Genomic DNA, 25262 nt, shown 5'->3' with positions numbered 1-25262 from the left:
GCATTAACTGTCTTTTTCTATTTTTATTTTACTTCTAACTACAGAGTTGGGTTCTTTTTAACTTATTGAATTTTTTTTTTCTGTTACTTATGAAAACTAGGAATCGTAAAATCATTTAGATTCTACAGTAAATAATATAATCGCAATTTTTTTGTAATTATTTTAAACCTAAGGTAATTTTTTTTTAATTTTTAAATGTAGGTTAAAAAGCAAATTTTTATTTAATTTTTAAAATGTAAAACATTTAAAATTGCCCTTAGCTAAATTTAAGAAATATAAAGCAATAATTCTTTTATAGAAAGAATAATTCCAAATGCTATTATTCATTTTTGTTATAAAAAAATTGATCTAAAAAATGCAATTAGAACATGGCATTTTCTATGTCAATTTTTGACAGTTTTACTAATCTTATGATCACTCCTGGAATGTTTTAACTTTTTGCTTTATAAGGCTGCAAGTAAAATATTCAGAATTGCTAAATATTTTGTCTTAGCATTGGAGGAAGTTTATAGTTTTCCATCCTAGCTTTGTCAGATATTTATCGCTGCATGTATAAAAAATGAAATACAAAATTTTGGTAATTCATATGCTGCTATATCAATGTTGACATTTTGAGAATCCAATTCATCCAAATTAACTAGTAATTTGTTAATTTAAAAAAAAATGTTGTAAAAGATCCCAGATTTTTATTATAAAAATTGACTTAATTTTTTGGTATTGATAGTCCCCATCCCCACCCCCACAATTTTATGTTTTTGTCAAAACCAAAAAATTGTTGCATAACAGAAGATGTTGTGCTTTTGCAGTTTTGCAAAAATAAATATTAAAATTTTAAAATATACATTTAAGTTTGAGCATGTTTTAGTAAAAATAATGTATTATTATAAATTGGAAAATGTGCTTAGAAATAAGCAGGTTTACATATGCGTAATGTAAAAAGGTATGTAATTCTTTTCGGCTCAGGTGCTTAAAAAATGCTTAATTTTTGCAATTTCTTACTATGCACCCTGTGGATTGCTTAGCCTGTTATTCAGAATATGTTGAGCCTTCTTCTTATCTCGTATATCTATGCCAGTGTCATATAATTAACATTTACTCATTGTGATTGGCAAGAGGATTGAAAGCCATCTGATGTTATATCTTTTTCAAATTTTATTTTTGTTTAACATTATATAGTAGTGCTAGTAGATGTAAAATGTAGATGTCTTTTCTGCATTTCTAATATTTTTCTTTTACTTGTTTATGAAATCTAAATATTTTGAATTATTTACTTGAGCAGATTTAACTGAAGGCATTTTGTACAAGTCACAATGGTTATAACAATTTAGATTTGTTGATAGTTTATTCATTTTGCAATACTCTAAATTTGCTGTTATTATTTTAGAAGAGACTTTACTATTTATTCAGCATGTATCTCAAGGCGTGAAGTTTCTTATATTGTAGATTAATATTTTCTAAAAAGCCAAATATTCTATTTAGAGCTAATATGATCTTTATTGCTATATCTCTATGTATGCATGCAGTTTATTCCATTTTATATGTATGTGTGTATAGTATATTTATTTAATAAATAGTTTTCTAGAGAAAATGTTCAATTTCTACCATAAATGTGTTAATGCCTTCAAATTTTTCATGGATACATTTTTTAAAAATTATGCTCTTCATTTTAGATCTTTTATGGTCCCTGCCCCAGATTCGCAACAGCCTAAATTAGATAGAACATTTGATGAATTAACAGAAGTATGCAGTTCTGACATTTTTTAAACAATAATTATTGTTAATTTGTAGATGGAATTATTATTATTGTGCGTGTATGTGTGACTATTGGTGATAATAATTGATCATGCTTTGTTTTTTAATACTGTATTTTGGACCTCTTTATACTTTTTAGAATAAAGTTTGCATATTGAATTCTTTTTAAGGAAGAAAAGCCAGTTTATGAAGCATTTTCACAACAAAAATTTGTTGATAGCATAATAAAGTACTTTTCATTAGAAGAAAAAAAGGATCATGATAAATTTGATTCAAAGAAATTTTATATGTTCAAGGTAAGTAATCTTGATGATTTTTTGGTAGATAATTTTATTGGAAATGTTGTGCGATTTATTTCATTAAAATTAACAAAAAAAAAAAAAAAAACCCGCATCTATTCAAAAAATAATTTTTGTTGTTAAGAAATTAGTTCATTGATATGCTTGTTTTATTAAAGTACTTAATGGAATTATCTATTTGGAAATATCACATTTCAAATACTGTTTTGTAAAATTTTAAATTTTCCAAAATGGTGTTTGAAAGTAGCTTGAAAATTTTATTTCCAAAACGTATAACAAAGTATTTTTTTTTAATTATTGAAGTCAGAATATCTTTTTGTGCTGTGAACTTCAGTAAGTTATAACATTATAGTGATTCAAATATTTTCTCTATATTGTATGTAGTAGTTAATTGTACATTAATATCTAGTTAATTTTTGATTTTTTTTTTATTATTAAAAAAGTTATCTTTATTTTACTTTAACATTCAATCTATAATTTTGTACATGTGCTTTAAACATTTTTTTTCTTGTTTCATAGGCTATATTTAATAATTTTGGTGATCAATTTCTCCCACTTTTTAATGAACATTTGCGTCGAATGGTTGAAGATAAACAAGAGAGTGTCCAACGTTGTGCAGCTGAAATTATAGCAGGAATTTTATGCGGTTCCAAATATTGGGATTTTCATAAGGTCATTTACAATTTTAATTATATACACCTAAAATGTTAATGTTGCATGTTTATATACTATTTATTTGATTGTGTTTTGTGTGAGAAAAATTATCAAGTTTAGTTACAACATAATAAATACTCAAATTAATAAATAATTGAATCAGTTGACTTTAAATTTTATTGATGGAATTTGATTAATGTAGCAAATATTGTTTCGTCATTTAACTGAAAGGTTATTAAAGCTTGATTTTTAGTTTCTTGCTACTTGTATTTTGAGTATGTTAAATATTTTACATTTAACAGTCCACAATATAATATCAAACCTAGTATTCTATTTTCATTTAGTGATTAATACTAGATCATCCTAAAATTTCGTAAATATGATTTTAAGTATTTTTGTGACATAGAGTTATCTATCTTGTTAAAAATATTTTTTCCCTAATTAATATTTATTTTATTCAGAATTTTTGTATTTTGCTTCAATGCAATTTATTTTTAATATATATAATTTTATGTTGTTTAAAATATAAAGTTTTTCATTCATTTTCTTTTTTTATGTATTAACCACTTCCATTATATATTTTTAAGCATTAGTACCAAATAGATTAAAAAATTATTTGTGCTTAATTTCTATTAATTCTTATGTTTTACTTGATAATCATGATTCTCTCAATGAAATGCTTTGAAATTGCAAACTGTGGTAGATATTTAAGCTGTACGATTTTATAATTGTTATGTATAATCACTAATGGAGTTGAATCATGTTATATATTTGTATGTAAACATAATTGTCTCTTTCATCTCATTGCATATTAGTTAATACAGGTTACTTTATTTATTTTTTTTATTTCTTATATCAAATATGATTTCAGAATTAAAATGATACACCACCTTCTGCTTATATTAAATAGCTTGTCTAACAGGCTCTTCATCTAACATCATATTTGGTGGATTGAAGCTTGCTTGCTAGTATAAAATCACATAATATCTTAAAAAACTCTGTCAATTTATTTTTGTAAATAAATAAATAAAAACTAGTAAACAAACGGAAGTAAAAGAATTCATATGATATTGCTTAAGAATATTAGTGGGAGGGATCTTTCCTTTACTTTCAAAAGCAGAAGAAAACCATGTGATTAAACATTTCTGGAAATAATTTACATTTTTTTCTTTGATGATATATTACTTTTGTTGCTCCTTAAAATATTTTTTACAACTAAATATGTATATTAATAAATGTGTTAATATTTATATTAAAAGAATATATATATATTTAAGATGGTATAAAAAAATTTTTATGCTATGATATTTCTGGAATTATTAATAAAAGATGCCAAAATATTCATTTTTAGTCATCATTCAAGTAATTAAGTTATATGTATCTAAAAAAATACTGATATAAGTTTTTTATTAACCTTAAACAAACTTTTTTAATAAATATTTCATATTCATACTCTTATAAAATATGCTTCAATTTATAATTATTTTTGATTATTTTTTCTCTCTCTATATATATAGATGCATAGTTTGAAAGAATATTTAACACCTATTTTGCAAAAAGTTGTATATAGTATAACTCCTGAGACATTGAATGACTGGACAACTTGTATTACTTCTGCATCAGTAAGTTTTTTAATATTATATTAATTATATTGTCCTTGGAATGTCAGTCATGTACCATAATTTATTGTTTTGCCTAAAGTTGTTATATGTGCTATGACTTTTAATTATTTAAAATTTTCAGGCGAGTAAAGATCCTAATAAATTCTATTGGATATTTGAATTTTTCATGCAAGAACCCCAGAGTGTTGAATATGGTTCTTTCTTAGAAGCCAGGTGATATAGTTGTTTCTTTTATCTATAAAAAAAAAAAAAAAAAAAAAAAAATCTGTGTTGGCGATTTCTTTCTGAAAACTTATATTTTATGCATTCATATGCTAGTTATTCATTATTGCCTTCCCTTGCTTGCACTTATAATGTTTTAATATAAATTCTGGGAAGTGAAAAGACTTTTTAAAGAATATTTTTTCTGTGTGGTTTTACAAACTAATTTTATTACTTGGTTATATAATTTATAATATGTAAAAAAATATCAAATATTTATTCAAAAAGAATGTTAATATCTAATTTAAAATAAGAAGGAATATGTTATAAAATATTTCAAGATTAAAAATAGTTTAAATTAAGGATGCACATCAAATTAAATATGCGTGTAAGTTTTCTGAATAGTGATATAAAAATGATAATCTGAATCCACGACTCTTGTAAATTATTAATGAATGTGTTTTTAAACATTTTATCTATTTAATGTTTTTTATTATTGGTTTTTAAAGAAAATTTGTTTATGCAATATTAATTGTTATATTTACTGAATTTTAATTTTTAGCTGGATCTCTTTGCTTCTGGGTCTTATAGCTCAACAAGAATGGAGAGCATCTGAGCTTTTACACAGAGCTTTAGATTATATCCTTCCAAAATTAGATCACTCCTATCAAAATGTTAGAGAACAACTGGGAAGGTTAGTGTAATTTGAAATTATTCAGTTGTTACTAAATCGCCCTTTGGCTTGATATTTCGTATTCCTTTATATTATTTTTCAAGGAAACTATTTTATATTTTTAACTAAGAATCACATGAAATTTTATTAGTTTTCTTTTTAGTGAAGTTCTGTCGCATGCTTTTTACTTTTATGTTTTAGATATAGTTGTTATATCATTTATATATTTCATTTCCAATGTCATGCAAGTTTTTCAGATTCAGTGATATCATATTTATATATATATGATTTGTAAGAAATAAAATCTGCATTCTTCATTAGTATTTATATGCAGTTATAAATGTGAAAACTTGCAATAGTATTACTATATAATTTTTTTAATGTTGTTCTAATAGTTGATATATGTTACATATATTAGTAAAAAGTTGACCAAGCAGTTGATAATGTGAAATACTTATGTTTTAAAACTGTAAATAAAATCTTGTATTATTTAATTATTCTTTCATATTTTCTTCTATTGTTGACACTCTTAATTAGTTTTCTGGAAAGAGTTGGAATTAAAATAATTACCTAAAGCATTAGTTTGACAATTTTTAATAATCACACTAATTATTTGTTTGGACTACTCAAATTAGTTATGTGTTTGGAAGAAACAAATTTTAGCTGTGAGTGTTTTCAATATTTATAATTTGTATGACAATTTCTATTTTGATCAGTATCAAGATTAGTAGCCTTAATGCTCTTGGGAAGTGGAAAAGCAAGAAATTTCTTTCACGTTTGTAATGTAGCCATAAACATATAATGAAATATATTTTAAAATCTATTTTTTCAATTTTTACCTTTGCAAATCTGATGATAAATAGTTTGTGACATCATTTCTTCGGTGATTTATTTTTCCATCTCCTTTGCTATAAATGTATATTACAAAATTGTCCTTGTAAGGTGTGTTTAATCAAATATATGAGTTAAATGATGATTGAGTTAAATTATTACTTTTTTAATATTTTAAACTTTTTTAATATCTTAACATTTAATCACTAAATGTTTTAAACATTTAGAGATGTGAAAATTTTTATTGTATGTAACTTTGTGATTTGACTGATTTAAAAAAAAAAAAGCAGAGCCTGTTAGATGTAATTTTTAATGGAATTACTATTTTATTTTTTTTCAGTTTCCTTGTATATATATTTATGTATGACATTCCCGTAAATACTAAAAGCTTGGCATACACACCAAAGAGAGTGCCTTTCTTAAAATCCTTAATGCCCAGAGTTGCTCTTTTGGAAGCTCGCAAAGATGGAGATGAAAGAAATTCTGATTCGTATGAAGAATCTCCTGAGTTTAAGAAGGCTAAAAATCTTTTTTGTACAAGTGAGCTCATTTATATATAATATAGTATTCAAGTCCAAATCAAGTCAAGTATTTAATTTAGTATTAAGTTAATATTCTTTTCCTAAACCTTTTATACATGATTTTTTGAAGTAAAATGTCTTAATTCCAAGCAAGTATTAATAAGTAAAACTGGTATAAATTTTCAGTTAATTGAGTACTTCATATTGCTTGTAAAAAAAAAAGACAAGCAAATATTTAAAGTGGTCAAATATTCCTTCTTTTTGTGATTCACATATGCAGTGCAAGAACTATTCTTAATTCAGTTACTAGGCACACAAACTGCAATGACTGAAATGATCTAATATTTATGATGTCACTGAAGTATTTTGGCTCTGGTATTTTTACATAATTTTTCTTAATGGAGGAAAAGTCCTTCTCAGGCACAGCTTACCCTAAACTGCTTCTTGCACCATTAAATCATTACGCAAGAAAATTCAGTTATATTAATGTAGAGTTATGATAACGATGAAATTATGAAGAGATAAAACTGTGTTTGAACGAATCTAACAGTAATATAGTGAACTTAAGGGAGAATGATTTAAAGTATTATGCATTACTTCATTTTTTTCCATCAATTGTATTATAGAAAATATTAATATTTGAAAAACAGTATTGTAAATTTAAATGTTTTATTTTTATATAAAAAAATAATCTGAAATATCAAATATTATGTATATATTAATTTTCGAGGAATAATATGCAATTTTGGAATCTGTTGAATCACATTTAATTTGTGTTCCTTATTTTTCACCCTCCTTTTTATATTTTCATACCTAAAGAGAGATTTCCATTTCAAACCATACTCACTGTAATAAAATCTAAAGCTAAACCGAATTTAAAATAAAAAATTTCATTCCAAATTAGGGAAAGCAGATTCATAGAGTCGAAGTCAAGTATGCAAAGTTTATTTCTTTCTTGTAAATAACTGCAATAAGAATTTTCTACTGCAGTAAAAATCAGTGAAGCTTTTTAAGTTATATTCTTTCTTATTAATGATTTTTTTTTTTTTTTTTTGTCTGCAATCGATATATATATACTTTTTACAATTTTTTTTCACTAAATAAAAACAGTTTTTCTGTTGAAATTTCGAGATTTTTTTAACTGTTTGATGTATAGAGATTTTTAAATATATGAAGCTTGACATATGCAGTTTCATTGTACTCATCTTTCCACATGAAATCGTTTCATAAATTTCTATTTCTTTTTTTAGTCTGCCGATGGATTTCTCTTTATGGTTCCAGGACACCCTATGCGGCACCTCCAGATGTTATGGGTCTTCTTCCAGTGGTATAGTAATTTTTATTATATACATGTGTATAAATCTTATTCTTGCTTATCTTTGAAAAAAAATTGTTCTAAATGTAGTCTTTGTTTTATAATCATCTCAAATAAATCCTTGATTCATCTGAAATTGTGAACCATCCTAAAATTTTGAATTTCCAAATTGTTATTGAGATTATGTTTCATTTTTAATGGAAGTTTTCCTGTTTCTGTTCAATAGTCTTCTTTTTTAACCTTTAGATTAAACTGTACAAGAATCTGCATCGTTGTAACTTGTTGAAAAATGGTCTTTATTGTACTATTTGTGTTAAATGTTAATTTTTGTTATTTGTTTTAAATGTTAATTTTATGGATTCTATAAAATATTCTATACAAAATAAAATAGTTTGAAAAGTACCACAATCTGTGCTGATTTTTAAAAAAAATTAATTTGTAATTTACATTGAATTTCAATGTTGTTTTTTAAACTTCTAAAGTGATTCTTTCTTGACAAAGAATTTTTACATCTGATAATTTGTAAAGCAATTTTTAAATCATTAATCACCACAAGACAAAATATTGTTTTTACCTGCTTGGCTATGAAAAGCAACTGACATATTATGTGTATAGATATACGAGATTCATATGGCCTGATCTGATAGATTAACTGTGAGAATACTTGCTTATCCCTTTATTGTTATAAAATCTGTGTTTGTATTATATAATATACTTGTCTAACATTTATAATTTTATAATATTTGGGATTTATTTTTCAGCTTTGCCAGATGTCGCATGATACAACCGATACAGGACTTCAGAATGAGTGCCAAATAACAATTGCAATTCTTGGACAAGCCATCTTAAATGCTGAAAGCATTGATGCTGCGATAAAAACTCTTCAAAGTGTATGGATGATATTTTTCATTTGACAATATATGGTTTAAAAAATAATGAATAATGGAAAATAATGAAAATGGAATAACATGGATATGTAAATGGTTTAATTCACTTTTTTGTCATTTGTTTAAGGTATCCGACTGAATTCGGAGGGGATTTTTCAAAAATTTCAAATGATTTAAATATATAAGTAGCTTTTAACAAAAAAAAGAGCATATTTTGATGTAAATTTTAGCATTTATTTTCAAATATTAGGATTACATTTTTTCTTTGTAACATTACATGTGTAACATATCTTAGAGTGTAACTAACTCTTATCTAAGAATTATATTCGAAAATGAAAATTTTTGTGTGTAATATACAAAAGCATCTATGAAATTTTGGAATTTTTTTAACAATATTTATAATAAACAACCATATATTCACTTCTAGAACATTCAACATCAAATCCATAGTTTGTTACATTCTGCATAACATAACGAATACTAATTTAAATTTCAGTAAGATATCTTGATTAATTTTTGAGAAATGACGATACTTGTACGATAGCATTTTGAAAAAAACTTGTTCTTCAGAAAATGCATTTAAAATTTTTAAATGTTTATAAATAGGCATCACTTACATGTCAATGGTTTGCTATAACTTGTCTTCTACAAACATAGAGACAAAATGAAAATATCAATAGAAACAAAAATGTACCTATGTTTTGAAACAGCAAATAATAATAATAAATATAAATAAAATGCAAATTTTTATCCAAATTCATATTTTTAACTTAGTTGGATGCCTTAAGAATTTAGGGTTAATGAGTAAAATTTTAAAGAGGTTTGGAATTTTAATTATATTTAATATTTAAAGATAATTTGTTTTTGTATTTCAAGTCTTCTATTATAGAATTCAAAATCATATCATGATACACAATGAAACAATTTTGAAATGTATATTATGATATAATTTTAATTTTGTTCCAAAGTAATTCATTTAGGATTCTTTATCAGCTAGAAAAATAAAGTCTGGAAACCTACAATTTTTCTTAGATTTTCTTACATAATATAAATTATTTTCAAAGCATTATTTTAAGGAATATAATATTACATATATATTGATAGTATAGAAAATTTATAGTGTTCGATTGCAATTTTATTTTTTAAAATGAGTCAGTAAATTAGTTTCCTGTGAAAATATTTTTAAATATAAATTTGAAACTTTATTTGCTTAAATTCTTTTTAATGTTAAACTAATGCATCATAATTTTTTTTAAAAATTAATTAATTATAATTTAATTTTTTTAAGTAATTGGAAAAAATTATGTAAGAACTACAATAATTATTGGCAGCATTAACCAAATCAAGCAACAGTTTAAATGCTGAATTATTGCAGAATATGTTCTTCCTTTCAGATTTTTCTACTTAATTGTAAAAAACATTCTTATATTTTACACTGCATTGTAAAATTGCGCAAACTGAACATTTACATTTATTTCAATTAGATTGCAAGTGGTAATTCTTGGCATTCCAAGGTCACAGCTGCAGGTTATTTGCAAACTATAGTATTTTCAAATCTATTCACTGTTATGCGTAATGAAAAATGGTCTAAAGATATCTACGATATGGTACTAAAATTGCTACAAGATGAAAACATTGAGGTATGTATGAAAATATATGATGTATATGGAAAATGATAGATTTTTTCCTTTTAAAATTGACTAATTAAATTTTTGTTATTCAGGTTAGAGAATCTGCATCTGAAACTCTTTGTGGTTTTCTTCATTGTGAATATTTCAAAATAACTGATGAACTTTTGGTAAGTATACATATTTTAAGATTTAATTAACATGCCATATACACTCATCTAGTGTTCATAATGAATATCTTTGACATTAATGTATATTATATATTGTTTTTAATTTTATAGATTTAGACAAATTGTGTTATTTGTGTTAATTGATACAAGGGTTGCCAGTGGCTGCGTTATACTGAACAAAAGTTAAAAATTTTTTTAATTTCAAAAAAACTTCATGTGATTATTTTATCATATAATGATTAAAAAGTAAAAATAAAAAGGTTAGTTTTTTATAATCAAACATATAAAGAAAACCAAAATTTGATATTAAAAGCTACAGGAAACATTGTAGGTTTATATAAAATGGATATTTAAAAGGTTTGTCACTTTTTATTTTTTAAAGATTTATTATGTGATATAGAATTTGATTAAATGCCAGACAGTAATTCAAATATGGTTGAAATGAAATATTTTCATTTCCCATTATTAAATCTTTACATAGAAATCGGAAGATTTCAAACATTGTGGAAATCTATACCAACTTTATAAATGTTTTTCCACTCAGTAATCAAAGTTTGTTTTTACGCATGACTAGTGACAAGTAATTGACATGCTGTCACCAAATATTTGTTTTGCCTTAAAATACAATACTGTTTTTAATTTGATTAACAGAATATCTTTCTCTGTTTTCATTCCCTCTTTTTCAATTGTAACATACCACATATCTGCAATCTTATTTTCAAAAACCATTCAACATTTCATCATTGGGAGTTTTAAAAAAGTTTATCAGTGGGAAATTTGCAAGAATTGGGTATAGACTTAACTATTATATTGTTGAAAAACTGTCCAGTTTTTTAACTGTTTTAATGTAAGTCCATTTTTTAAAGTAAACCTCTAGAATAAAGATTCCGAGTAGATTGGTTCCAATTGGGTTTGTGTTGCTAATATTCCCACCACTAGACTTTTCAATTTGAAATGATAATGTAGATTTGACAGTTTCTTTTGTGATGAAGAAGTGTGATGCAGGAAAAAAGAGCTTCAAAATATTAAATAAATTGCTGAACTATTTATGGGGCAAGACTTTTTTTTAAACCATAATTTATAAGAAATAAATTCAGAACATTTGTATTATTCTCCATAGTTCCCAATAAGAGGAAAATAGCCACAGACTCTTGATGCCAAGACTTGTATACAGTACACTCCCGATTATCCGCGGAATTGGGTGGCGCGGCCGCCGCGGATAACAAAAATCGCGGATAATCCGAAAAAAGCTAAAAACGGGTATAGCAAAAAAGAAAACAGTCATTCCAACTTTGAAAAATCGTTTTATGTACAATAAAACGTAAAATAAACAGCAGGAAATGTTTAACTAACGCTTACTATTTTAGTATATCAATCAAAACTAACCTAAAATGCATTTTGTTAATAAAAACAAAAAAGTGCTTTGTATTTACGAAAGGCGTCAAGGATACACAGAAAAATTAATACATATGTACTGTTTTAATACTGTAATGTATTATGTAATTACAAAAGCATAACTGTAAAACTGCACCTTTTTGAAAAAATCAGTCAAAAAAAAAAAAAAAAAAACTGTGCGGCAGGCGCGGATAACCCGCCCACGGATAATCGGGAGTCTACTGTACTATAGTGCCTACTACATCCTTTTTTTTTTTTTTTTTTTTTTCATTTTAGTCGATGATTAAATTCTCGATTTGGTGAACTAAAGAAGTATAAAAAAAGACAAAAACAGTTTAAAAATAATTGTAAGAAATGCTGCAGTTCTAATAGACAAATTGCCGCTGATAATAATACAGTACACTCCCGATTATCCGCGGAATTGGGTGGCGCGGCCGCCGCGGATAACAAAAATCGCGGATAATCCGAAAAAAGCTAAAAACGGGTATAGAAAAAAAGAAAACAGTCATTCCAACTTTGAAAAATCGTTTTATGTACAATAAAACATAAAATAAACAGCAGGAAATGTTTAACTAACGCTTAATATTTTAGTATATCTCTCAAAACTGACCTAAAATGCATTTTGTTAATGAAAACAGAAAAGTGCTTTGTATTTACGAGAGGCGTCAAGGATGCACAGAAAAATGAATACATATGTACTGTTTTAATACTGTAATGTATAATGTAATTACAAAAGCATAACTGTAAAACTGCACCTTTTTGAAAAAAATCAGTCCAAAAAAAAAAAAAAAAAAAACTTTCTGCGGCCGGCGCGGATAATCCGCACCGCGGATAATCGGGAGTCTACTGTACTCGGAATTGCCCCTGACAATATTAATTGCCAAAAAACAAGAAATCCAAGAAATCAATCATTTTCTTCAATTTCTAGCAAACTAATAATCTAATTGGCTAGTTACTCACCAGTCAATTCCATAGTATATTGCATGTCTAAAGGGTCACTGTACTGCTCATTAGAAGCCAAAGCAAACACTGTCATAGCAATTTCTCAAGAACGCTATCTTGCCATTTAGTGAAAGAAAGAAAAAAGCACAAAATCAATTATGGAAAAGAGAGTAAATAAGATCACTAGGGTATTTGAGGTCAAGGAAATCATTACACACATAGAAAATGTGTCCCTAGGAATATTTAAAATTTGAGTAATATATATACATATATATATATATATATATTATCTACAGATACTACTGAAATGTTTGCATTTAAACACCCAGTTGTGATAGAGAGAGCAAGTATGATAATTTTTTTTTAATTTTAATTTTTTAAATCAATTTTTATATACATTAACCATTTTTACTTCTATGTTGTGCTAAAATTTTAATGATCCTTAAATAATTCTGCTTATGCTTTCATTAAAACATTAATGTTTTAAGTAAATTAATTTCCATTTAATTTATTAAGTCTAATGTTAATAATTTATTTATATAGAATTTTTTGCTTAATTGGCAATATATAATAATATTGTTTAAATGCTCTATTTATTAGAAATATACATATTTTAATCCTCTAAATACTTTAATATTGTTTTCTTAACATGTATTTATAGATCATAATGACTGATATTCTATTAAGAGGATTAATATTTTCCTTTTTTTAAAAATATTTATTATAATCTTTTAGAAAACATTTAAGGAAAAAGTTCAGAAAAAATTAAAGAGGTTATCTGTGGGTAATGGCCCAAATATTTCTCCTGAGGATCTGAGGGAGCGACATGCTGGCATTTTAGGACTTTGTGCATGTGTACATGCTTACCCATACGATGTTCCAGAATTTCTTCCTGATATTTTAGTACTTCTTGGTGATCATTTGCATGATCCACAGCCAATACCGGTAAGTTGATTGATTGAAATTTGTCAATTCAATTGTAATATATAAATTAATTAAAATTGCTTAATCTTAATTCAGATGTTTTCATAATATATTAATAGATTGAAATGTTTCTATTAATATCATTAATATTAGAAAAAAAGGTTATAATTTTTTTTTAATGAGATAACTTCTAAAGTGTCACAAGAGGAGATGTTACAGCTTTAATTTTAAGACCTGTATGATTGTAAAAATTATAAAATCAGCCAAACAACTTTTGTATAATTTTAAATTAATAGAAAAATCTGATTAACTTATCTTTTTTTTTTTTCTTGTATGTGTATATATAGTATATAATTGATCTTCAATGCTTAATATGTTAAATTTACTATTTCAAATATATTTTTCTACACCTAAAAGGTAGTTCAAATCAGCTTTTTAATAAATTAGTTGCCCATGCCAATGGGAATTGTTTCATGAAAGTAAATCAAAATTAGAGGCTTCAGATCTGTGAGATAGATTCATGCTCTTGAAAGAGAAGCAAACAATTTTTTTGTAGATCCCTAATAGGTTTCTGTAAGCTTTAGTGCAAAAAGTTTACTTTATTTTAGCATTTTCCTGCCTTAATTTGTAAATAATTTTAATTTTTTTAATCTTTAATAAATATTTTTAATTTTGCAATTCAGCTCTTAAATTTAAAGCACCCCTAGACATAAACACCTGTGGGGGGGGAAACACTCTACATATATAATTTGTTAAAGTATCGGATTTTTTTAAATTTCAAAATTAAACTTTTTATTTATTTTACTTATAAAGGGGAAGGAATTAATAATACAGTCATCTTTTTGATTTGGCAATTTTTTGGTTATTCTAGTCATTATGAAACAAACAAGAGGATATCTCATAATGGCCTTATTAAATTGTGATGATGATTGTCTATATTAATTTTAAATTTCAGCATAACATCTTTGATTTGTAAGTATCATAAGGTTTTGTTACTATTAATTTATGAACTAGATAGTTTAAATTTTGGATATAGTATTGAAAATAAATATTTTGGCTATTATTAGATAAGATTTAATTGGTGCTTTCTGTCTTTCGTAGGCTACTATAAAGAAAACTCTCTCCAGTTTTCGACGAACACATCATGATAACTGGAGAGACCACAAACTTATGTTCACGGATGATCAACTTGCTGTGATAACTGACTTATTAGTATCACCTAGTTATTATGCCTGAAATGTATTATTTCATATCACTTAAGGACTATTTTTTTTCATGTGATTATAAATTTATTATAACTTATGAAATATTCTTGTGGTCAGTTTCTTATAATTCTAAATATATACTGTCTTAATAAGTGTGAAGGGTATTGCTCTTGCTCTTATTTGTGCCTATAATCGCACTTTATTTTTATTTTATTGGTTCTTTTGAAAAAATTACTTATAAAAGGGGAATAGGGATAACTTCCCTTATAAATGTTTTTTTGTTGAATCAAAAGTACATTTTTAAAATTATTATTTTTATTACCATTTGTTGATGATAAAATTAGTAGAATCATTTGCATTTCTTTTATCAAGAAGGTAAAATTTTTTTAAATATTGATAATTAACAAATATTTATAGATGCCATTCGAATTTTTTTAGGTGTATATATTATTAACTCCATAAATATTATGCAATTTTTCTTTATTTCCATCTTTCAAGTATTACTAATACTCAATGGCACTATATGCACAGATATTTGTATAATACCTCTATGGTGACCTTCATTAGTTTATTTTTCTATTTCGTATGATTAATTTTGCAAAAATTCTTATTCATAAGATGTTTGGCTTTTATTTTTAATGCAAAATATAAAGTACAATAGCCTGACTTTTGAAAAAAAAAATGGAAATAGTATCTTATATACTTTTTTTTTTTTCCCTAACTGCTTGGTTTATGGTTTAATTATTCTCTATAAGATATTCTTTTATTTATTTAAAATATGAACGTCTACAGTTTATTTTGTGGTATAAGCTTTTTCATAACTATTTTGAAAGACTGATGTTTCATGACTACTGTTTTATCAACACATTTTTTTAACTCATTGTTTTAATAAAATTGTTGTAAATATTGTTGTATGTGTTTGTCTGGGAAATTTTTGATATTAAAATTTTACAAATACTTCTATGGCTCCTTTCTTATATGACTTTTCTAGTGAATATTGTGGTCAGTTCATAAAATAGCTTATGGTTTAATATATTTAAACGCATTTCTAAAATATTCGTAATCATCGGAGAATACAGAAAGTATTAGAATCTGATTAGAAATTGTCTTAAAAAATCTCGAATCAATAATGCCAATATCTAGAATTTGTGAAAAATTGTAATGATTCAGTAAACTCGTTAATTAGGCAAGGGCAAGGCTCCAAATTCGGGGGAATGCTGTGATGGAAATGTTTACAAATTGAAAATCCTCAAAACACTTTATGAAACAAGGCCATCCACTTGGTCTCTTGCTGGCAGACAAGTGTCAATGCAATATTTTTCTATGCAAATAAAACTTAGTATTATAATATTTTTCGTATTGTACAAATTGCAATCAGGAATATTTGCCAAGGTTATGTACTTCAAAAATGCTTTATTCCTGAAGCATTCTGAAACATAAAGAGTCTATAAAAAATATAACATTAGTCTACATACGAATTTAAAAGCAGGAAGGAAAAGTCTAATATCAAAATTTTGAAACTAAAACAATATTTGATTTTAATTTGAAGAAGATTTAAATATGTCCTTGCAGCACTCAAGTCTGGGACTCTACTCAGAACAACTGTCCAATCAACTAAAGATGGCTCTAATACCAATCACTTCAGTTTTTGCTTGTATACTATGTAAGCTTAAAAAGAGTGCATGTTCTGTTCTATTTTGCTCATTGCCATGTATATTTATTTAATTTGAAATGCTGCTAAGAGATGTCTTAGAATGATAGTGAAGGTTTTATATTTTCTTTGGGTTCGGTAACTTGAGAAGTATTTTTTATATTCATTTGTCATTTTGTTGCAACTTCTTTGGATAGAACAGTAGGTTGTGTCTCTTTTCTTGACAATAATAATTCAGAAATGGATTGTGTAATAGATTATCAGAAAGAACAATAACATGATTAATGGTTGGATTGAAATCTTGCAATTTATTTTTTATCATAAAAAAAGCAGAACATATTTTTTTTAAATCCCTCTTATATCTTAGATATTTTTATTTCTAAATATATTATATCAAAATCATGGAAGAAAATTGAACAATGGAATTCTTTATGCGCTTATGGAAAAGACTTTTTTCAAACCCTTGTATGTGATAAGACATTTTACTGAGGAAGAAGGTGAGGTGAAATGAGAGATATGAAAACATAATTTGGAAGACAGTATTCTGCTATAGATAAATTTTAGCTAAGAACTACTACTTTCTAGACTGTGGGTTTGAACTTATTCTCATTTACTCCTAATTATAGCATAAATAAGAAAATGTATGCAAGTGTTATATTTCAAATATTTTTTTTCATTAATTCAAAAGGAACTGAAGGCTATTCCAAATAGAGCCTATCATAAGTGTTTCAGTAATCTGATTAATTCAATATTATATATGTTATTGAGCTTCAGTGCTCACATACCTACCTGCTATGTATGAAATATCATTAATTCTTAAAATTAATCAATGACATATTTGTCTGCATCAATTAAGAATTATTCTGAAAGCAATAATATAATTTATCAGTAAGAAAATAATTATTCAAACTTTTGAGTAAACTGATCTTTTTAACAGAATTTATTTAAAGATAGGTATATATATATGTGTGCACAATTTACCTCTTTAATTATAATAGCAGTAAGTAATTTTTTTTATATTACAGATCATTTAAAGTTTACCTCAAACATCTTTTTCTATAAAGTTTCTATTTCATGCTAAAAAATTTATAGGAAAATCTTTTGTGTATAATAAACTTGCTTAACAAAACTGAAGAAGTAATGCACCACAACAGAAAAGTAAATCTTAGTAATTACCTAGTCATTTTAATATGAAGATATCTTGAGCAATTAAAAAAAATGCTTTTCACTAGAGAATTAAGGCACATAAAAGTTTATCACAGATTTTTAGACACTTACAAACAAATATATAGATATAAATAACAAGGAATTTGTTTCACACAGGATTAAACGGCAATATTCCATAATACAGAATTTGTACAATCAATTCAGAATATAATAATAGCTAATAAAGTAATAGATTTTTATAGAACTATGTTATATTCAAAATAAAATATATTTTAATAATATGCAATTACAAGTTATAAAATATCTGAATGTATCACATCAGATCTTTAAGAATCTTGCATATATGTAGGAACAGGCACGATTATAATAGAAACACAAATATTTTTCGGCTTAATTATCTTAACATTTGTAATTTAAACAAAAGATTCTAAAATTTTTTCACTTATTTTTTTTTTTTTAGTTTATTATTATATTAAAAACAAGGTATTAATTGATGATAATTAAAAGTACATTTCTATCTTCCAAAATTTGTATATGCTAAATTTGGTTAGTTCTAGGTTAAATGGTCTGTCCTATAGAGTGCCAGCACAAACACATTAATCTTTAATATTAGTAGAGATGAAACATTTTATTAATAAGGGATATTTTATTTTATGAATTGCATAATGTATATCTTTTTAGGTACTGCTTGTGTAAAACATAAAAATTCATCTTATGACATCAACATCAAGTTTTTGATATTTCATCTAAACCTAAATGTTAATATAAAAAGCAAATCAATATATTTTTTTAATATTTGGTTAAGTAATGTATAATATGATGAAGAAAACTGTTATATTTATCCATATAATTCTTAGTCTTTATAGAAATATAAATTTAGCTTTCAGGACATTGTAGATTCTTACTTAATGGAGAAAAAATGAAATGCTCATATTTAATGTTTTTTAAAGTAACTTTTTTTTTCTGTTTTTAAAAAATGCACATTTTTTTAAACATCCTTAATTGTTAGACAAATAATCAAAAATGCATGTTAAAATAAAACATATTCATTACTTTGAAAATTCTTGAGATAAAATTTTATGAGATCTATAAAAAAGAAAAATTATTTATTTATTCTTTACCAATTTGAAAATTTATTTCTAATGATTTTTAAATTTCCAAGAATTTCATTTCAAGGGAGTATCAATAAGTTTGTTTCTAAACTAGAAAAAAAACAAAAAGTTTTGAGTGAAAATAAATATTATAAAAAGTAAAGAAAGAATAGAAAATTTGTGGATATAATTTTTATCAGTCAGCTATGTATATTTAAATGTGCAATATCTGAATGTTTTTTTAATAAAAATTCATGAATTTATTATTTTTTCATAGAAAATTTCGTAAAGATAAGAGTATAAATTATTTTCAAAAATATGGAATCTTTAAACAATCAGAGAATATAAATAAAAATCTAAAATGGCAATGCTATTTTTATATATAAAAATAAAAATGGGTATTTTGTTATTATTTCTTTTGCAAAACTAATGAACCATAAAACTAAACTCAGTGGCACAACAGCCCATGTGGGCCAAGGCCTACAGTGCCCATATCTGCTTTCTTGACCCAGGGCCCTGGAGTGCAAGGCATATACTCCGGTTAGATGGTCAGCCTAACATGAAACCCAAAATGTTTAGTTCCCAAGCATGCTTGGTCCTCAGTTTATCAACCCACTGAAGGGATGAAAGGTTGAGTCGACCTTGTCCAGCCCGAGCATTGAACTGTGGACCTGTGCATTAGGAGCGCAAAGCATCACCACTAAGCAAACAGGAACTTATGAACCATATTTTGCATTCATTTTGTAAACATAAATAGCATTAAATATAGTTTTTCTGGTTTTCAATCCAAATGAAAAGTCTAAAAATTTTATTATTGAAATTTATTATTCTGCTAATAAGATGTATCAATAATTTAATATTTCATAATATATCTTCAACTTTAAAATAAGATATTAAACAAAAATATAAAAGATTTAAATTACAAAAAATGTTTTTCCTTCATAAGTGCATTTAACTTTGCAAGAACTAATTCAGTAAAGATATCCCTAAAGAGCATTTATTTATAAAATTGAATCTACAAGATATTTTTATGTAATTCTGACATTTTTTAGATTAATAAGACAAATTTAAGATTTTGTAAATACTTTTATGAGTATATGTTATGTTAAATATTAAATGAATTAGTACAATTAGTTAGTTTAATTTTTACATATAATAGTAAATTTTTTACTAATAAAATAAGTTAAATACAATAAGATTATTTGTCATTTATCTACAAATATACCTAAACTGGTTTCTAATTTTTTTTAAAAAAAAAAAGCTTTTGACAACATAATAGCCTTTTTTCAAAATTAAATACAGCAAATTTTACTTTATTTTGATATTTTATTAAGTAATCTTAAGTGCAGGTTTTATGTTATTTCAACTTCTCTTGTTTTTTTTTTTTTTTTTTTTTTTTTGAAATTTTTTTTGCTACTAAAGAAATTTAAAAAGTGATATCTTATGCATAAAAGCAAGCAAAAAAATACCTTAAAATAATTGTAACAAAATATATAAAAACCACAATTTAGATCCCTTCCTTTCTACTGACATTGCTTCATCTTATTATTGTCTTCTGTGTCACTCAAAGAGATAGAGAGATTTGATGAAATTGCAAATCAAACATGGACAAGTCTTCATGGGAAAACATTCATATTGTTTGCTACGAACTTTCTATCTTATCCTCCTAAAATTTATTTAAATGTCCAAAACTACTAAGTCAATCAAATAGAACAGTTTAAAGCAGTCCAAGTCCCATAGGATTGAACTAATGATCTTGCAGTAGTAGAACTTTTCTCCTTTAAGAAAAATTTTGATTTTGGAACAGCAATTTGGGACACCTTTAATATAACATTTACATAGTCAAAGTTACAAATATATTTGAAATATTGTTTATAATGCAAAATCAAACATTTATTATTATAACACAATTCATTATTTTATATATACATTTTTATTCAATGAAGACTGCTAAATCAATGGTTTATATTTGTTCAATCAGAGGCATACCTTAAAATTTAGCAGTTTCTAAAATACTAAAAATAAGCAGTAATAAAATAAAATTATATAAAAAATATCATATCAAGTAAATCTACATTAATTTATAAAAGAAACATTGGGTGAACCGGAGTTTAACCCCCTTCTTCGCCAAAGCTGGCAATCTTTATTATGCACTATGATTGGACATCTGCTCCCTTGCTTTTGAACATTTCGTAAGACCGTTGTTGGCTATTTTTGAAAATTGCGTCAAGCAAGGGGTTAAATTCCGGTCATATCGAAACATTAAATGAAAAATGTTTCACTATCGGAAACAAAACATCCGTTACAATTTAATTTGCCTGTCCCCTCTACAATTCTATTCAATTGTGAGATAAAACTGAATAAAAAAGAACATACCCATAATAAAAATTCATAACATAGATCTTAATATACCTCATAAAAATTAAATAAATAAAGCATTATTTGAGAATTTCACTTTCAAGTGATTCTTGATTTCAAAATTAAATAAATAGGAAATTCTTAAGATTATAGTGCTGTCATAAGAAATCAAGATTATCACCTTTAGTGATAAACTGGCAACCACACCATAATCTTAAATCCCATTATATATGGTTAAAAAAAATACAGATCAAGCAGTGGCTACAATAATGAACTGATTTGAGAAATCCCACATACTTGTTAAATGATAACCAATGTTCGATAATACAACAATATATTCAGCAAATGCAAATAGTGTATACATTCCTGGTTCACAATACCAATTATGCCTCATATAAAAATACATAGACAAAACAAATGCAAAACAATTGACATTCAGCAGAACTAACTTTAAATGAACTGATTTTCGTTCTAGCCTAGATTGCATATTTTTTACCCCAAATTTAATTAAGGTATAAACTAGTGACATTGACACAATTGCAGTGATGAGAAATGTGACAAATAGTTTTTTGTGGGTATCAAAATCTTCAGATGATGATATATATGATAATCCGACTAAACTAAGTATTTCTGATATCTGAAAGTAAAAAAGTATCCGAACAACTGATTGCCACTTTGATTCTGAAAGCAAATTGTTTCGAAAATAATTGTAATACATTAAAGTAACCAGGAATCTCGGAGTGCAGTGGAAGGCTATTCCGATGCGCCATACATATTTCTGTGGATTAAAGGCTCCAACAGCAGTACTTATGGAAGGTAAATAATTAGGAACATTACAATGTGTTTTCGTTGATTCTTCAAAATTTGCTAATAATGACCAACTTACACAGAAAAAGAAGGCTAGAAGAGGACACGAAGCAACTATCATCCAGATTAATCGAAAAGGAATTTTAACAAGATAACCCATGATAATTAAACATTAAATTAGGATTTTAATTTTTTCGAGATTGCAGGAATTGACTCGTATCCATTTATCCATGGATGGACCTTGCATTGTTGACAATTTTAAAGCCGGTTTGTTTACTTTGTTGACGTTGCTAAGGCATGTATTATGGCGAAAATTTCATTTCTTTATATATTATTTTCAGATAAATTCTAATAAATGGTATTAACGCATTATTTATTCTAAGATTTAATAAATCAGAAAAATATAACATTTTTCTAAAACACACATAACACTCTTCCTTCGTTATAATCGCTGAATTTTATATTCAATTTTTTTAAACAGTGGTTGGCATCAGTTATGAACTATCATATTCCACGAAATATTTTCGTTTTGTTTGTATTTTAGATGGTGTGGTAAAATGTAAAGTTTTTGTATTAGTTATATTTTAATCTTTTCAAACTAGTTTTTAAAATATATTGTTTCATAATTTGTTTTGGTGTACAATAAATCTTTTTTTCTAACTGTTTTTGTGGTCATTTGTAAGATTGAAATTTTGCATCATGTCGAAAACAATGGGTGAGTTTAAAAGTATTTTAATTATTTACAACTGTATCAGTGTATTAAGAAAAACTAAAAATTCAGTAAATAGCTGAATGTCCGCAACAATTAATAATTTTGCATTTTTTTTATATATATAAAGTATTGTTTTGACGTGTTTTGCTCTGACATTACGAGTATGTTTTCTAAATGAATGATAAAATAAATTTTGAAATAATAAAATATAAATATGCCATATATATGTTTCAGTCCAATAATTCAATTTTATTTTTAAGAAATAATCTATAAATTTTTATTTCCAATGAAACGTCTTTGAATAACCGAATTAGATTCCGGTGTCAAAAACAACATGGAAGATATCCCTATTTATGAAGCATTTTTATTTTTGCTTAATTTGATGATTAATGTTATAAGTTGACCTCAGAATTTAATTAATTCAATTTAAAACGTTGTTTCTGCCTCGAATTTGAGAGACAAGCATTTTCATCTTAGAGCTGTTAATGATTCGTTATTTGTTCTTTCGTAATAATTCATAAAATAATCCTGCTTTAATCTTCGCGTATAAATTATTGCAGTGTATCTCATAGATATAAAAATATCTTTTATGTCCATTCTGGTTCTGATTATATTTCCTTTACGACTGTAATTAATAGTCCTAGTTAGTGCACATGAAAATTCTTTGAAGGGGGGAAAAAATCATTTTATAATGGGTTAAAAGTAGAAGGAAGTAACAAAAAATGAATAACATAATCTAGGAGATATTTAATGTGGTTAATAAAGGGATAAAAAAGATCATAATTATTTTTAAACATATTTTACTTAAACATATAATATTGATATATACTTGTTGAAAAATGTATTGCCATTCTCTTCATTTGAATATTTCTTGAGCCTAGTAAAAGAATGGAATATTTGTTTTACCAAGCATTTTAATCTAAAATGCAAAAAAAAAAAACTTTCAACTTGAATTGAATTTACTTTCATTGTAGTTTTTTTAATGGATATTCTTAATCTGTCACAATAGTTTTTTAATTAATATTCTTAACCTTCTACCATCTAACAGAAGATGTATGGAAATGGAAAGCTGAGAAAGGGAATCAGAATAAGTGAGAAAGCCTTTTCTGTTACTGCAAAACATAGTATATATTATTCAGTATTTGAAAATTGATAGAATTTGGGTAAAATCCATTAGGAATCATTATTAGAAGCAAGTTATTCTATTGGCTGTGTGTTTTTTTTTTTTTTTTTTTTTTTTTGTTCACTTATGAAAAAGCTAAAAGTGAATAAAATATGTAGATGTGAATTGACAGATATGAAGCAATTGATTAAAATCAAAGATTGAAGGAAAGTAGAATCTTGATCTAATAGAAGTGATTTTATAAATGAAAATAAAATAAGAAATGCTGCATTTGATTTTTTTTTTCTTATTAAAAACTTTGAATTAAGACTTAAAGTGTATTTTTCATTTTCTACTGCATCATTATTCTATTACATAATTAAAATCTTACTCATTTAGTTTCTTTAAACTACATTTGGATTATAAAAGCAGTATATTTTTGTGTATTATTTCAAGGATAATTTTTAAAAATAATTTTAAATCTTTATTATTTGGCAATAGTTTTCCCTTAAACTTACAGTTTTAAACATTTAAAAAAGTCTTTATCAAAAAAAAAAAAAAAAAACTAAGTTTTTAAAAAAAAAAAGGAAACCTGCTAGGTTATGTCAGTGCAATGAATTTTATTTTAGTATGTTTAGCATATTTTATTTTAGCATGCTTAGTGACAAGTTAAATGTTAGTTGTGAATGTGTTCAATGTTAATTAAATTATATCTCTTCTTACTGCTAACAATTCAAGATAGCTTATTATTTTAATATTGACAGTGCAAAACTGTGAGATGAAAATATAGATTCTTTTATTGTTTTTCACTATATTCTATAGGGGAGAGTTGGGAGGTATGGAACAGCTGTATTTATGTCTAAATAAAAAATCAGAATCTATTTCCAGTTTCTCCTCTTTTTTTTTTTTTTTTTTTTGCCTCAGAAGTTAATACAAATTCCCATTTTTTTCAATGATTATTTGTAAAATATTATATATATTCTTATTTGAAAAATAACAATATTTTATATGTGTATAATAAACTCAAAGATATAATATTTATAAACAGCCAAGTTAAGCTGTCCTTGAGGGCCAATACATACGTCGAATATCCTCTTCCTCAAGAAAATCATCAACGATCTGTTCTCTGTGTGGAAGCGCGTTTTCATCCATAAGCATGAAGTCTGGGCCAAAAGTATCCCGGAACAACCTCACATAGACTTCAAAGATCTTATGTGATGTTTTGAATTTTGCAGAGGGAGATTAGGATATGCTCTCTTACATTTCAGTACATTTTCTAAATAGCTTAATATGCTAATGATTAAAATTTTTAATTTTTCTTAATATTGCTTAATGAAAGTAGTTGGGGAGGGGGA

At 25.5% G+C, this 25262-nt stretch overlaps 3 protein-coding genes across 3 annotated transcripts in view; 2 read left to right on the top strand and 1 right to left on the bottom strand.

Annotated features, from left to right (window-relative positions):
* Window positions 1-15804, top strand: part of LOC129975109 (proteasome activator complex subunit 4-like) — a 68942-nt gene extending 53138 nt beyond the window's left edge. Inside the window, exons 33-45 of the mRNA XM_056088043.1 lie at window positions 1671-1740; window positions 1923-2048; window positions 2571-2723; window positions 4223-4327; window positions 4449-4540; window positions 5091-5222; window positions 6373-6572; window positions 7804-7880; window positions 8630-8758; window positions 10240-10395; window positions 10479-10553; window positions 13626-13835; window positions 14916-15804. Coding sequence (XP_055944018.1) covers window positions 1671-1740; window positions 1923-2048; window positions 2571-2723; window positions 4223-4327; window positions 4449-4540; window positions 5091-5222; window positions 6373-6572; window positions 7804-7880; window positions 8630-8758; window positions 10240-10395; window positions 10479-10553; window positions 13626-13835; window positions 14916-15050 — 1660 coding nt within the window. The 3' untranslated portion in view covers window positions 15051-15804. The remainder of the gene's footprint in view (window positions 1-1670; window positions 1741-1922; window positions 2049-2570; window positions 2724-4222; window positions 4328-4448; window positions 4541-5090; window positions 5223-6372; window positions 6573-7803; window positions 7881-8629; window positions 8759-10239; window positions 10396-10478; window positions 10554-13625; window positions 13836-14915) is intronic.
* Window positions 15805-20343: 4539 nt separating this feature from the next.
* LOC129974883 (post-GPI attachment to proteins factor 2-like) lies at window positions 20344-22530 on the bottom strand. The gene has a single exon (XM_056087657.1). It carries the CDS (start codon window positions 22251-22253, stop codon window positions 21537-21539), a length of 717 nt encoding a protein of 238 aa, XP_055943632.1. The 5' UTR covers window positions 22254-22530; the 3' UTR covers window positions 20344-21536.
* Window positions 22531-22602: 72 nt separating this feature from the next.
* Window positions 22603-25262, top strand: part of LOC129974882 (uncharacterized protein C19orf47 homolog) — a 17483-nt gene continuing 14823 nt past the window's right edge. Inside the window, exon 1 of the mRNA XM_056087655.1 lies at window positions 22603-22808. Within this exon, the coding sequence (XP_055943630.1) occupies window positions 22793-22808 (16 nt within the window). The 5' untranslated portion in view covers window positions 22603-22792. The remainder of the gene's footprint in view (window positions 22809-25262) is intronic.

Source organism: Argiope bruennichi, chromosome 7 (assembly GCF_947563725.1).
Source record: "Argiope bruennichi chromosome 7, qqArgBrue1.1, whole genome shotgun sequence".
Taxonomy (NCBI): domain Eukaryota; kingdom Metazoa; phylum Arthropoda; class Arachnida; order Araneae; family Araneidae; genus Argiope; species Argiope bruennichi.
The sequence above is the reverse complement of the archived record's forward strand: the minus strand, read 5'-3'. Positions and strand labels throughout refer to the sequence as shown.

What these genes read in the sequence shown, in the direction of transcription:
- LOC129974883 (XM_056087657.1), bottom strand. Translation starts at nt 22,253, where the DNA reads ATGGGTTATCTTGTTAAAATTCCTTTTCGATTAATCTGGATGATAGTT.